The sequence below is a fragment of the Euprymna scolopes genome, chromosome 26 (genome assembly GCF_053919585.1).
Source record: "Euprymna scolopes isolate OS-2025 chromosome 26, ASM5391958v1, whole genome shotgun sequence".
NCBI classification, from domain to species: Eukaryota; Metazoa; Mollusca; class Cephalopoda; order Sepiida; family Sepiolidae; genus Euprymna; species Euprymna scolopes.
In genome coordinates, this window is record NC_136507.1 from 16374804 (window position 1) to 16389451 (window position 14648).

At 32.4% G+C, this 14648-nt stretch overlaps 1 protein-coding gene across 2 annotated transcripts in view; it reads left to right on the top strand.

Annotated features, from left to right (window-relative positions):
• The window catches only part of LOC145247927 (palmitoyltransferase ZDHHC14-like), a 355339-nt gene that overhangs the window by 121683 nt on the left and 219008 nt on the right, over nucleotides 1-14648 (top strand). For both annotated transcript variants that reach the window (XM_080109566.1, XM_080109567.1), the window contains exon 4: nucleotides 9888-10046. In XM_080109566.1, coding sequence (XP_079965692.1) covers nucleotides 9888-10046 — 159 coding nt within the window. The remainder of the gene's footprint in view (nucleotides 1-9887; nucleotides 10047-14648) is intronic.

Consider the following 14648-nt stretch of genomic DNA (forward strand, 5'->3'; position numbering starts at 1 on the left):
CCAGATGTTGATTCCCAATTATATTGGAATATTTGCTCGTGAATGAATGAATGGAATGCAAGGCATCGTACAAAACTGATTCACAATAAGAAATCGTCAGTCTTTGCGAATTTAATGCGAACAATATCATTTTCCATAATGTGGCATTTAATCGTTCTATCTGGCCATTTCCCTGTGGGTTATAAGCAGTTGTGCGGCTCATTGCTGTTCCCTTTCTATGCAAAAAATTTGTTAGTTTTGTTGAAAAGAATGATGGATCTCTGTAAGAGTGAATAAAGGGAGGTATGCCGAACAGCGGAAATAGTTGACAGAAAAAATTTGACTGTTTGTGAGGATATATCTTGACAAGGAAAGGCAGACGGGAAGCATGAATATTCGTCGATAATTGTTTCGATAGCAGGAGACCTTTAAAGTAAAGCATTCAAATGGTTGAGTTGCTTTGATAAGCTTTAAATTAGTGGGATGGAAAAATCGCGGTTTTAATTCTGCACAGATGGAACAGTTCTCAATAGTTGTGGTGGAGGTAGATATCTCAAGCCAAGGAAGCGTTCAGGATCTGGTTTTACAACTCCAAATAACACTTCATACCCTAAGAGGTCGATTCTCTCAGTTCGCATAATGCTCTTGTTCTCATTGAAACTCATGCTGTAATTCCTGGCAACATCTAAGAAATGATTAAGGTTTTCATCATATTCCATCGTATTACGGCCGCATATAGTGATGTTATCAACATACGCGAAAGTATTGGAAACCTTCTCGCATTTTATTAGATTGTCTATCGATCATTGGAAACATAATACACTGTTTGTTACGCCAAATGGAATACGCCAGAATTGATATAGATTTCCACAGACTTTGAAAGCTGTGAATTTCTTCTCCTCTTTTTGTATTGGTATTTGATGATATGCATCCTGCAAGTCCAAGGTAGTAAAAACAGAAGAGCGATTTTTTTTTTTTTTTTTGACTAGTTCATCACTTCTTCAGATCTTTGTTTAAACAGCCTTTGTTAAAAAGAAAAAAGTATTCTATTATTTAAATAATTTGACTTTGTTCCTTTTATTTAAAAATATAATAGCTGAAAAGACATTTTTCATTCAATAATAAACTTTGGAAGATTTTTAATGAAAAACACAGTCACCAAAAGATAAGCGTTTTATTATTCCTGGTTGTCACTTTGAAAAATCGCTTGCAAATGTAACTGTTTCACTCGCAACGTAAATCCCTATATATATCATGATGAAAATATCCTATTTATGAAAGGATTTTTCCAATTAATGGAGACAGTAATAACTAATCATGTACGTTTTTCCAGCTCTTCCTAACACTATCCCAGTTTATTCATACTAAATCAGCAATGACTGATATACATATACGATGTTGGTCTTTTTACTGTTTTCCTCTTTTTTTCTTTTATTGTCCTATTGACTTTTTTTTTTTCATCTTCTAAACAAAGCATATTGTCACAGAAGTGTAAGGCTACTTTAATAAGGGCCATATGTATCGGGGAGAAATCTGGATGAAAAATTTTGCAGCAAGACGTTTGTTCACATTACATTTAAATTTCTGCCTGTTGATTCGGTCAGAAGAAAGGAAACAGAATTTCAGAGGCAAGCACTTCAAGGAGAGAAACTATTAAAGTAGGAAATCTTCCAATATCGACAGATCTCTACAGTGAAAGGGTGGGATTTTGTTGCTAATATTAATCAATTTTCCTGTTTTTCTAAAACCTTTATAAGACTGGTGACGATACACGTTACTGATTAAAAAACATAGTATCTACATGCAAAAGTGAACCTAGGAGTGTTTGATTTTGAAGGCAACTGCCAAAAACGTGTGACAATAGGAATTTGTCTTAGTCTTCAAAAGTCTAAAAAGCTCAATAAAAGTAATATTGTGTTTGCAACGAGTCTTTGGACACCTCCTGCTAGCGTCACTTGTAAGTGGTTAGTGTTCAGTCAATGTTAGTCCAATCCAATTCAAGGTTTCATGCTTTATTTTTTTTTTTTTTGTTATCTGTCTAATGTGAATTTTTATTGTTGAGTCTGGGTTTGTCCGCTTTAGCTAGAAATCTGGCTTTCGACTTAAAATTCTGCTACAACTGCTATGACAAATGCCTTTCTTAGCATCACTTAAATCTATATTTTATACCTCATTCTCATTGCATTAACATTATTAGAATAGACTGTTTGGAGAAAACTTGGTAAAACTGCAGTTTAGTGGCCTAAACATAATGCAATGAAAAATTGTGTACAAATAATAAATATTGTTTTATCTTGCTTTTGTTAAATATTAGTAAATGAGGAACCATTTCATATTAAAATCTATTTAGTATTACGCATGTAATCGTAAGAACAAGCTTTCAATGTGTACATATGATGAAATAATTGTGAGATAAAAAAAAACTGGAGTTTTCATACAGACGGAAGTTAATTATTTCAGCATATTTACACATTTCAAGTGTTTTTCCTAAAATTACAAGCGTGATACTAAATAAATTTTAACTCAAAATTGTGTAATTTTCAAACAGAATTACATAACTTGTTTTCTTGTTTATTTATGTGATTAAGTATTGAAAAATGTGCTTTTAAGAATTAATCGATAATTCTGTACTTTCATAATTGAATCAAAGGGGAGAGGGATGAACCCACAAATAATTTGAAGTTGCATTGTTTTAAGCTTTTCTCATCTTTATTACATGATGAGTATTGATAAGTTCATTAGCAACTGTATTATTCAATTTAATTCTTCAAAAGAAAAAAAATTAAAACCATTTTCTTAATTACTAGAATGCAGTGGTTGAGAGTCCTTATGTTGAGAACAAAACAGACCACCAATGCCAAGGAGTTTTTTTTGTTTTGGCTTTTTTTGCAGAGTAATCTCTTCAAAGAGTTGTCTCCTACTTTTTGTGTAAAATCTTTTATAAGCAACTAGCGGGGGTACCTGGCGATGCCTGGGTGTTTCGAGATGTGGTTTTGGGTAAATCAAAACAAAAAAATAAGCGAAGACTTCTTGCTTGGGTGTTTGTATCGGGGGGGGGGGGTGCTTTTGGGGAAATCAAAACAAAAGACGTTGTCCGGGTGTTTGTGTCGGGGGGGGGGGGTTAAAAAAAAATAAAGTTTTGGTAGGTAAGTAGGAAGGATCGAACCCGAAGCCTTGAGGCGAGTTGGAAAATAAAGTGTGAAAAATAAACGTGTGATACTAACCACTGGACCAGCAAGAAGTAGTAGAGGAAACATGTTTGAATTTATTTAAGTATTAAGAATTGGCAAGTGCCCGTACTTGACGACTTAATGAGGTCAACTTTGACTGTGGGGCAGTATTTTATTTACTGCGGAGTAGTTTTTTTTGTTTTATTATACGAAAAAGCCGAATCCACATGCAGCGATCGAAAAATGTTGAATATTTAGCTTTTCAAAGTCGGACAAATTAAATACACATGCGACCCTCCTTGTTATCTCGTAGATATTATCATTTAGACATGATATAAAAAGTTTTAAGAAGGAACGACACCCGTGAGAAGGCTGAGGAAAAAAGCCCTTTTGCGGATATACACGAAAACGCACACACACATTTTCACTTTATCTCTCTCTCTCTCTCTCTCTCTCTATATATATATATATATATATATATATATATATATATATATATATAATTAAATTGTAATTCAATGAATTTCAAAAAACTCTCATTGAAATGAAATGAATTGGTTGAGTTTCATATCAAAGAATTTTTATTATTCTAAGCAAGACAAAGAATGTTTTAGAAAGTTTATCTCCTTAACCTATAGGGTTTCGATGTCTACCATCTCATCAGAGGAGTGAAAATATTAGCAAATAGTTATAAAGGTATGCACCCTATTTGCTAAAGTCAGTGAGACATGGAAAGTCAAAGTGAAAATAATACATTTATCAGAAGTCCTGTAGCAGGAGTATTTGTAGCAAATAGGGTGCATACCTTTATAACTATTTGCTAATATTTTCACTCCTCTGATGAGATGGTAGACATCGAAACCCTATAGGTTAAGGAGATAAACTTTCTAAAACATTCTTTGTCTTGCTTAGAATAATAAAAATTCTTTGATATGAAACTAAACCAATTCATTTCATTTCAATGAGAGTTTTTTGAAATTCATTGAATTACAATTTAATTTATTTGCTCTCTCTTGCATATCGAGCAATTCTTGTTTAGATGGAATAACTTATAGAATATTACTGCCAGTAATATTTTGTAAACCAACAATCTCACGTTTACATAACCACTGATTGTTAAATAAAAACTATTCCGAAGTATATATATATATATATATATATATATATATATATATATATATATATATATATATATATATATATATATATATATATGGATGTATCCTGAGAATATAAAATAATTATCCTGTACTTATCGAATTATAGTTAACAATTTTATTTGCTATTAAATAATCCATAGAAAGGTTGATATGCTGTAAAATAAGCCAAAACAAACTCTCCTCTCTCTGTTTTTGTATCATACACCTTCTCTGTCCCCCCCCCCCTGTATCTCTCACCCACCTCTGTGATTTTGACATCCTCCTTATCCTTTGTTTCACTCCTCCTTCCAGTTTTCTAACCCCCCCCCTCTCCTGTCATATATCTCTCTTGCTCCCTCTCCATCTTTGTGTCTGGATATAACAGATTCTTGGTCAAGATTGGCTGGACTTTTAAAGCCTTTGATTTAATTAAACATTCAAACACTGGGAATTAGATCCGATACCATTTAAAAAAAAAAAAAACAAAAAAAACTTTTTTTTTCTGCCCTTACATCTCTGAGAGAGGCTTGGTCTGTTGGTTAGTTTATTTTATAGTTTTGAATTGCATCTTCAGTCACTAAATGTGCAAAAAGAATAGGTGCACATCTATAAGCTGTGTCTATTGGTTGATCAGTTAAATTTTAATTTGAAATACCATTTTAATCATTAAGCATCCAAATCATTGCGCCTTATTTTATGTGTGTTCAAGCATCTTTATAGTTTTGCTTCCGTCGGTTGGTCTGTCACACCTAATTTTCAAATAGCATTTTCAGCATGCAGCCACAATTCAGGTTAATATTGTAATTTTTATTACTAAATGTGTGTATTGAATGGATGCATCTTCAAGAATAGCTGCACTTGTTTATTTTCCTTTTCTAAGTTTTTTTTTATGATTTTTTTTTTTCTTGTAAGCCATTTAAAGCTGCCTCCAGATCTGATTTCCCAAAAGGATTTAACTTGTCTTTGCCATAACGAATACTTTCGTTCTCTATGACAATCCAATAAATCCTTTCGATTTAGAAAACAACTGTTTTGATTTGTTTGGACCTCAAGACGAAATTGATTTTTAATTTTTAACTTTTTGTGTCTCTTCTCCATACCTCCACCTTTCTGTGACTCTCCCCTGTGCCTCCACCAGGATCTTAAAATGATGGAAGTATTTTATCAGGAATGGTCAGATAGCTTAACGATTGCAAGTTTTAGGCGCTGTTTTACAATTTGTCACTGTGCAGAGAGAGACAACTCTCGTTCACTAAGTGATTTGTTCATTTTTTCCTCTCGTAATTTAGGACGCTCGATTCAACAATATTTTTATTAAATCAGAACATTAAAAAAAGAAAGCTGCGACAATTTTTTTTTTTTTTTAATGATAATATTAATAATACAATCTGTAGTCTTTACACGACTATTAAGAGAATTGTTTCTGTTTTCATATCATAATTTACGACACTAAAACCAACGAACCAGCAAGATTTTCATTCGATGAAAACATAAAGAAGCTGCGGCAATTTTTTTCTACATTTTTTTTACGACTACTTTTTTTTTTAATTGAAAAGTAAATGTTATGGTACGGTTTTTAAAAAATAGTCTTCACTCTTAAAAAACACAAAGAATGAAACTCTTTAATAAAACAAGGATGAAACTTTTAAAGCTGCGGCGAATTTTTTTTTACTGTAACAAAGCTTATAATATTAATAACACCAACATCTACTTTTTAACATTACAATAAATTAAAATGTGACGATAGTTGCAAAGGAATTGTGATTTTTATTAAATGAGAACTGTGATTTATTATTTATGTTAAAACTAGATGGTAGTGTTATTAATATTAGCTTTTTGTAGTAAAAAAAAAAAAAAACCGCTGCAACCTTTTTCATATTTTCATCCTTGTTTTATTAAAGGGTTTTGTTTTTGAAAAAAAATGAGAATTTCCTATCGTCGCATTTAATCTCTTAGTAAGTCATAAAAAAATGTAGAAAAGGTTGCTGCAGCTTTTTTTTAAAAAATGTCTTCATTTAATGAAAATATTGTTGGTTTGTTGGTTTTCTCTTAATAGTTGCATAAAGATTACATTTTGTATTAATGTTATCATCTTTATTACATTAAAAAGAATTCATCATCAATTTTTTTTATTTTGATTTAATAAAAAATATTGTAGAATCGAGCGTCCTAAATTATGCGATGAAAAAATGAACGAATCTCTTAGTAAACGAGAGTTGTCTCCCTCTGAATGATGACAAATTGTAAAACAGCACCAGGTTTTATTGGCCTTTGAAAAGGAATTGAAGCAAAACTTCACTTTGAATATTAATATGCCAAACTAATTACTACTTTTTTTTTTTTTCATTATCAAACCATGGTCATAAAACCGTTAGCGGCTACTAATACTAAGCTAATTAAGGAATGTGCAAAACTTTAGGAATATCACGATAGTTAGACAATACAGAACTCTGAAAATGTGACTGTGAGACAAGTTTATTCACACAATTCTAAAGCAACACGTTCAGAACTGCAGAACACAACGTTAAAGGAGATCACCTGTACATCTCTGATGAGCAAACATCAGTATGATTATGCATGTCAGTGTATATCATCGCAGATTTGGTCTGTTCAGTAGAAGGCAGTATTTAAGCATTGTGATGGGGCAAGAACCATGAAATAATCTGTAGCCAACATTCGGGCAAGTAAACAGCAGATATATTTGTAGTCTGATTTTGAAAAAAAAAATCTGCAAATTCATGTTGGATTGAAAATTACATAGATTCCATTTTAAATTCTTGATTCAGACATGTGTATGCAGTGTGATGATTACGGCTAGCACACCAGCATATTCTTTTTACTCTTTTGACTCTCTAGTGTGTATCCGTGGATATCTTATATGCTTTTATATAGAGTGATGTGGTTCTTGGTTGATTAACTGTGTCTGTGTCGGATATATACTCGAGAGTCAAAACAATAAGAATATTCTGTTGTCATAGTCCTAGTGATGATGTATGAAAGCAAAACTTAGCCAGTGAGGGTTGCGGACATGCATTGCATGGAGAGAAATGATATGAAAATGATACGATGGATGTGGGATGAGTGTTAAAGACCTGCTTAGATCTCTTGACCTCCGAGAAATATCAAATTTGTACAGTATAAAGGGGATGTGTGCAGAACAGGAGATTCTGCTAGTATGGTCACGTTTAAAGAATGGGTGAGAATTCTTGTGTTAATATATGTAGAACAGTTGAGGTAGCAGTTTCAGTTCGTAGGTGAAGGTCAAAGAAAACATGGGAGGAGTTGATAAAAATTAACCTAAGACATCAAGTGAATTTAGTAAAGCTATCCAATTCATGTCAGCAAGTAAAATGGATGTTGAACTAAATCCGATGAGAATGATGACTCGATTCACTCTGCAATTACCGTATATTTTGGCATATAAGAAGACCTTTAAAGTTTTAAAAAAAAAAATCATCTTTAAAAACCAATATTTCATAAAATACCGGGTGTTGCAATCTCTAACCTATGCTAAACAAACATGGTTTCATGATTTAGCAGTCGTCTTATACAACCAATATATGATAAATTAAAAATTGCTCTAATTTTGTACCTCGTCTTATCTGACGGTCGCCTTATACGCTGAAATATACAGTATGTGATTGTAGAAAAATTGGTTCTCTTTTATTGGATAGTTTTGAAAAGTTATTGTGTCTTAATTTTATATTTGTGCTTTTGTTATTAGGAATATTTTAAAGATAATAAAATGTCTGAATCTGATTATCCTATGAATCTTAATTGATTTGAAGTTAAAAAAAGTTATTAATGCTAAAAGCCATTTGAGGATAAAGGTAATGTAAATTGTCAGTTGGTTGCTGAACTATACAATCATTTTTCCAGTGACCTTAGCAACAGTTTGAACTGCAATTCAATCTATTCACACACACACACACACACACACACACACACACACACACACACACCCTACCCTGCAAAAATTCACAATAGACACTTGTCTACTGTCAACAATTTCCACTACTCTCTATCTGTGCCTAAAACTATGCACAAATTTCATGAACAAAGTTCCTTTCCTAGAAACTAGCCTGAATGCCTGGCATTGCCCGGGTGTTTGGAGGTGTGTGTTGAGCAAAAAAAAAAAAAAAAAAAGTGGTAGTAGGCTCGAACCTGTACCGGCAAAGAAGAAAAAGAATGTGAAAAGAAAAAAAGTGACATCTTTGCCGTTGCGTCCATCGCCAAACCGGAAGTGGTGAAGGTTTAAATTAAGGCTAGTCAATCAAAAATAGGGGATAACTTTTAAAAATATCAGCAAAAAAAGTGACCCTTCCTTGTAGAAAAGTGACCAGTTGAAGGTGAAAGAATTAATGTTTTTAGCCAATTTTTCAATATTTGTCGTCCGAAGGGTCGAGCTTCAAAACGATACTGATCTCATGAAAACTGTCACCTCTGTCAAAAGTTTTAGGCAGACATACAAACATACATACACACATTTAAACAGACAGGTGAGATTTATATAATCGATATCTGCCTGTGGAACTCTGTACTATGGGGCTGCTTTCCAGCTAACTACCACATGGTTGCTTTCAAGTCCAATGTTTACAAGTTCTTTTTGAGTTGTCCTCTTCATCAAATTCTATCCAATTTTCACCACTAGCCATCATTACATTGTTATCTCACTGATTTTCTGACACTTACTAACACTTATCCTTGACTGGTGTTCAGGCCCTGATAAGCAGTCACTCCTTTGTTAGAAACAAAGTCTTTCATTTCAGGTCTGGAATGAATGTCAGTTGTAGAAGCTTATCAAAGCACAGAGCTTATAGTATAGTTGCTTTGAAGTCCAATATTAACAAGTGCTTGTTGAGCTGTCTACTTAAATAATCAATTTCTATCAAATTTTAACCACTAACGATAAGTGGTGTTGTCTCACCAACCTCCATGATGCATATTAACCCTTATCCTTGAGTGGCGTTCAGGCATTCCTTGATAATGGATGACTCCATTATTCCAAAACAAGTCTTTAATTTCAGGTCCGGAATTAATGTCAGTCGTAGATTATCAAAACGCAGAACTTCCTTAATCTTGAATTGTGGACAGAATGAGGATCTGAGCATTGGTTGTGCAAAGAGAGAGGGTGGACCAAAACCTTCCATTTATTGTATAGCTTATTAATAAACAGGAAAAAGTCACTTGTCCGCATTCGTAATGCATGTTCAATTCAGAATGGTGACAGATGGTAACGCTCACAGAAATATGACTGTGAATATCGAATCACTTGAGTGTGTGAACTTACTTGGCCCCCAGTCAAAATGAGTTAGTTAATTAAATTTGAACTTTGCAAACCACCTCCCCTTGTGTAAGTATTGATTAAACTGTTACTGCTTACGGTCACTGGTTCCATTTGCGATTATAAAAAGGTGTGACAGTCTTGAATAGTACTTTTATTATAAAGTTTAGACATCATACAACGAATAATGACTGTCAGAAATAGTTTTGGCTCATTGGTGAATGAGAGAATCATTGAAATATAAATAATAATAGAAATAAAAAAATACTCCTTTTAATTAATGCTCTCATTAAAATTTTAATTTTTTGTTTGCAGAAGTTCCAAATGCTGTTTCTCCAGGAACGTACAGACCCCCTCCACGGACAAAAGAAGTCGTAGTAAAAGGCCAAGTGATCAAATTAAAATATTGTTTTACCTGCAAAATATTTAGACCACCTCGTGCATCCCATTGTAGTTTATGTGATAATTGTGTTGGTAAGTAAATGTTTGATATATTTTTTAATCATTTTTTTTTTTTTAATTTGGCAATAAAATATTTATACTTGGTTTTGAAAGAAATTTGTTAGTTTCCACCCCTCTCAGTATATGCATGTGTAATGGAATCAGAAGAAATAAAAATAAACAGTAAATAATAATATTCAGAATTGTGAACCTTTTTTTTTTTTAACATGGAATCTCTGTTTTTGAATTTTTGAGATGAGGATTGATAGTTTGTATTATCTGGCTTATTCAGGCTATTGTTAGTCTGGCATAACAGATAACAAGTACTTATTAAAATTCATTTCTCAGTGACATTCTTCTAGAAATTGGAAGTTCCTTCCTCAATGCTGACGATGCTAAAAATACAATTAGGACTTTTACCCAATCATGGCTGACGGAACAAGAGCATTCTTGTGTGGATTAAATAAAGAGGTTCGGTTGAAATTCTTTGCAGATTTTCAAGTTTGACAGGAAGATATCTATAGTTTGACAAGATACATCTGAAGAAGATCAGAGATTACATCATCCGAAACGATGCGAGAATAACACTTAAAGAGGAGAACAGTATCCCAAATGATACAAATGAAATCTCTATTCTGAAATTTTTTTAGAGTGTCTATACTAATAAAAATGTTTTAGAGTGTCTATATTAATAAAAATGTTTTAGAGTGTCTATACTAATAAAATTATTAGACAATTTCTTGTGTAGTTATGTTTCTCATCTCATCGTGATTTACTCATTATTTTCTTACTATTATTAATAACTAGCTGAGGGGGAGGGAGGGCTTCACCTGGTCATAAAATATGTTTAAATGTGATATTTTAATTTGTCCAGATTTCATATCTATGAGAGCCGTGATTTCAAAAGTTTAAAAAAAAAAAAAAAAAAAAAAAAATATTCAGCTATAATCAAAACCAAACGCAAAACTATAGCATTCAAAGCTGGTGACGTTACCACGCATATGAACTTAAGCTGGTGACGTTACCACGCACATGAACTTATGAAAAATTAAAAAATAAACTAAGATGAATGTAAAAAATGAATAACGATTTTTTTTTCCATTTTGACCCATTTTTGATCCCTTAAAAACTATTTTAACCGGTTAAAGACTTGGAGAAGAACGGTTTGTAAAAAATCCAATAATTTGAGGCCCCTAGCGCCGCTCTCCAACTTTTATTTTGGATGGAGATACTTTGAAAATATGGAGACAGACATATAGCCTTTTATATATTAGTCTAGTGGTGGGGCTGCCCATCTTTGCCTCGGTGTAAAATACGCTTAAATATGATATTTTAATTTTCCTATATTTCATATATATTATTATAGTCCTAATTTCCAAAGTAAAAATAAAGTATTTGGGTGCCATAAGCTAAAACTTTAGCATTCAAAGCTGGTAACATTAGTACTGTACCAACGTGACACGTATATGAACTGATTAAAAATAAACTAAGATGAATGTATAACGATTTTTTTCAATTTTGACCCACTTTTGACCCCTTACAAACTTTTTTAACCGGCTAAAGACCCATAAAAGAGCAGTCCATAAAAAATCCAATTATTTGAGGTGCCTAGTGCTGCTCTGCTACTGTTAGTTTTGGAAGAGATAAAGTTTGAAAATATGGAAACAGACATATGTTTATATATTAGATAAATAAGAAAATATCGATAAATGCAATTATTTTCATTTAAGTTCAATAAAATTATTTTAGGTTTTAAAATTCTTAACAAATCTTCACATAGATTGAAAGTTATTTATATTCAATAATCTCTATATATTTATGTTACAGAATAAATTCCCTTATGCAAACATTATTGGCCATATACATGCATATATATTTCAGCTGCAATCTCGTTCAAAATCTAGCTTCATGGGGCCATCATTAACTTATCAATTTAAGTTGATATGATAGCTTGAAGTTGGATTTTGAAAGAGATTGCAGCTGAAACATGTATGTACATATGTAGCCAATAATGTTAATCATATAAATGAAGGAATTTATAATATGGCTCTGTTACAAATACTGAAGTATTATTTGAAACTACAATAGGTATATATTTTTGCTATATATGTAGTAGAGAATTAGAAGGCTATCACAATGCGAAGAATGAGATATAGTCGGTGTTGTTGGAAGAAGACGAAAACAAGTGGCAATTTACAAATCAATAAGTACATACATATATGTCTATATATATACATATATTTATTCAGTTGTATTAAATACAAATGTCTTACTTGTTATGTCTGGGACAATATCCATAATTTCGGAAAAATTCCCTTTTCAAATGCTCCATCATCTAGCATGCTTTGAATCGATCTGTCATATCTACCATTTGAAAAGGGAATTTTTTCCGAAATTATTATGGATATTGTCGCAGACATAACAAGTAAGACATTTGTATTTAATACAACTGAATAAATATATGTATATATAGACATATATGTATGTACTTATTGATTTGTAAATCGCCACTTGTTTTCGTGTTCTCCCAACAACACAGACTATATCTCATTCCTCGCATTGTGATAGCCTTCTAATTCTCTACTACATACCTATCCCACACAATGCTTCAAGCAAACTACATATCAATTCTATATATATATATATATATATATATATATATATTGAAACAAAGTGCAAGCATAAATATTTTATTGGCAGATTTTAAAAATCATTAAAGGCAATTATTTGAAACTAAAAATGCAATAATGTACAATACTGGAACAAACTTATAAAAAAAAATTATATTTAAAAAAATTAAATTTGCCAAGGTGCATTTCCATATTTTGTAAGCCAGTCAACCTATTTTAATCTTTTGTTAATAGTTGAAAAAAAAACTTAATTACTCTGGTCCTTGGAAATTTGAAAGGGAATAAAAATCATTTAAACTGGCTTGAAAATTATCAGCACATCCTTATGAATTGAAAGATATTTTATTGTTGTTTTACTGCATATCAGCCCCTTGTTCTGGTCACTTAATGTTGAATCCAGAATTATTTTGGTTAAAGATTTCATATTATTTAGATTCTTTGAATTACTATTCTCATCTTGAGTGTTATTCACATGTTTTCATTGATATAACCTGCAACCTTCTTCAGGTGTATCTTGTCGAAGTCTGGAATCTTTCTGCCGTAATCTAGGAATCTTTCTGCCGAACCCTGGGAATCTTTCTGCCGTAATCTAGGAATCTTTCTCCGAACTCTGGTAATCTGCACAGAATTTTGAATGTAACTATTTATTTAATCCCCGAGGTTACATGTTCTTATTCTATCAGACAATGGGCCCTGTCGGTGGGGCATTAGAATACGCCGATTGCCCCCCTGCAGAGGGTAAAAGTCCCTCAGTGGGGGTCCTGGATATGACCTTAAACTATATCCAGTGGTGAGGCCCCAGCTTGTGGGTTTTGGGGAGTGTGGAGCCACTCTTTAATTACCATTGCTCCCAGGTCCACTCTGACCCGGAGTGGTAGTACCTGTAAGGGTCCCAACTATGGGTTAAATAGAAACCGACGTGAAAACAACAAATATATTCTATTAAAAAAATTTTTCTTCAAAATCTTTGGATTCGGCATTAAATAACCCGAAAAGGGTTGATATGCCGTAAAACAAAAACAACCAACCAACCAACTATCAGACAATGTGAGAAAATTCTAAGTAAATCCGCACGTGTGTTGATGCAACGGACCAGTCATCCCCTAGATTGAAGTTCTGTAATTACTACCATATGACCTAAGGACAAACGAATATCAAAACTTCAAAAATTAATGCAATTTAACATATATAAATGCATAATTGTGCACACATAGAGGAGCATTTTAAGTCTACTTACGCCTGCCAAGTTTCAATTTTGATCCCATAGCAGCTATTTTTACCAGCTAAAAAAACAAATCGATTTTGCTCCAGAGGTCTGAATCCCTTATGTATCGAGTTTCAAGTCTGTAGAACAAAAAATTGACAGTAGTTTGGTAGAGACTATTTCGCATATACACAAGTTCACTTTTATAGGTATATATCCGTAATGTTTACAAATAAATACACATTAGTCCTTATTATAGAGAGGCGGATTTTTTTACTTTATCCACTTAAGCTACAAAAGCAATTCTGAAATCTCAACAATTGTTCTTTCAAGTCTCCATAATCTCTCTAATCCCCATAATCCTCCTAATCCAATATGGCTGTGATGATTTGATGCTATCATAACATTTTAAAGGTCGCACAAATGAGAAGCACGACATGTTAATACAGAGGTAAAAATATAATAAAAGGAAGAAGATGGTTTAACCCATTAGTCCCCATTGTATGATAAATAGGATACCAAATAATTTTTTATTTTTTTTAAATCTATAAAATAATATGTAATAGTACTGCTTACTGCATAATTGCTCTAAAAAAAAGGATAAAATTAATCTATATTCATCAGCTATGGGTGTGGCTATTTTCAAAGAGCAATATTTTCAAGGAGCAATGAATTCTAAAAATATAAACAATTATTCTACCTATAGGATTATATTCTCCAATTTTATATGGCATATAATAGTTGATGCCGTACCCAAACCTTGCAGAATCATCTGTGTGTATATCTCTACTATTATATAAG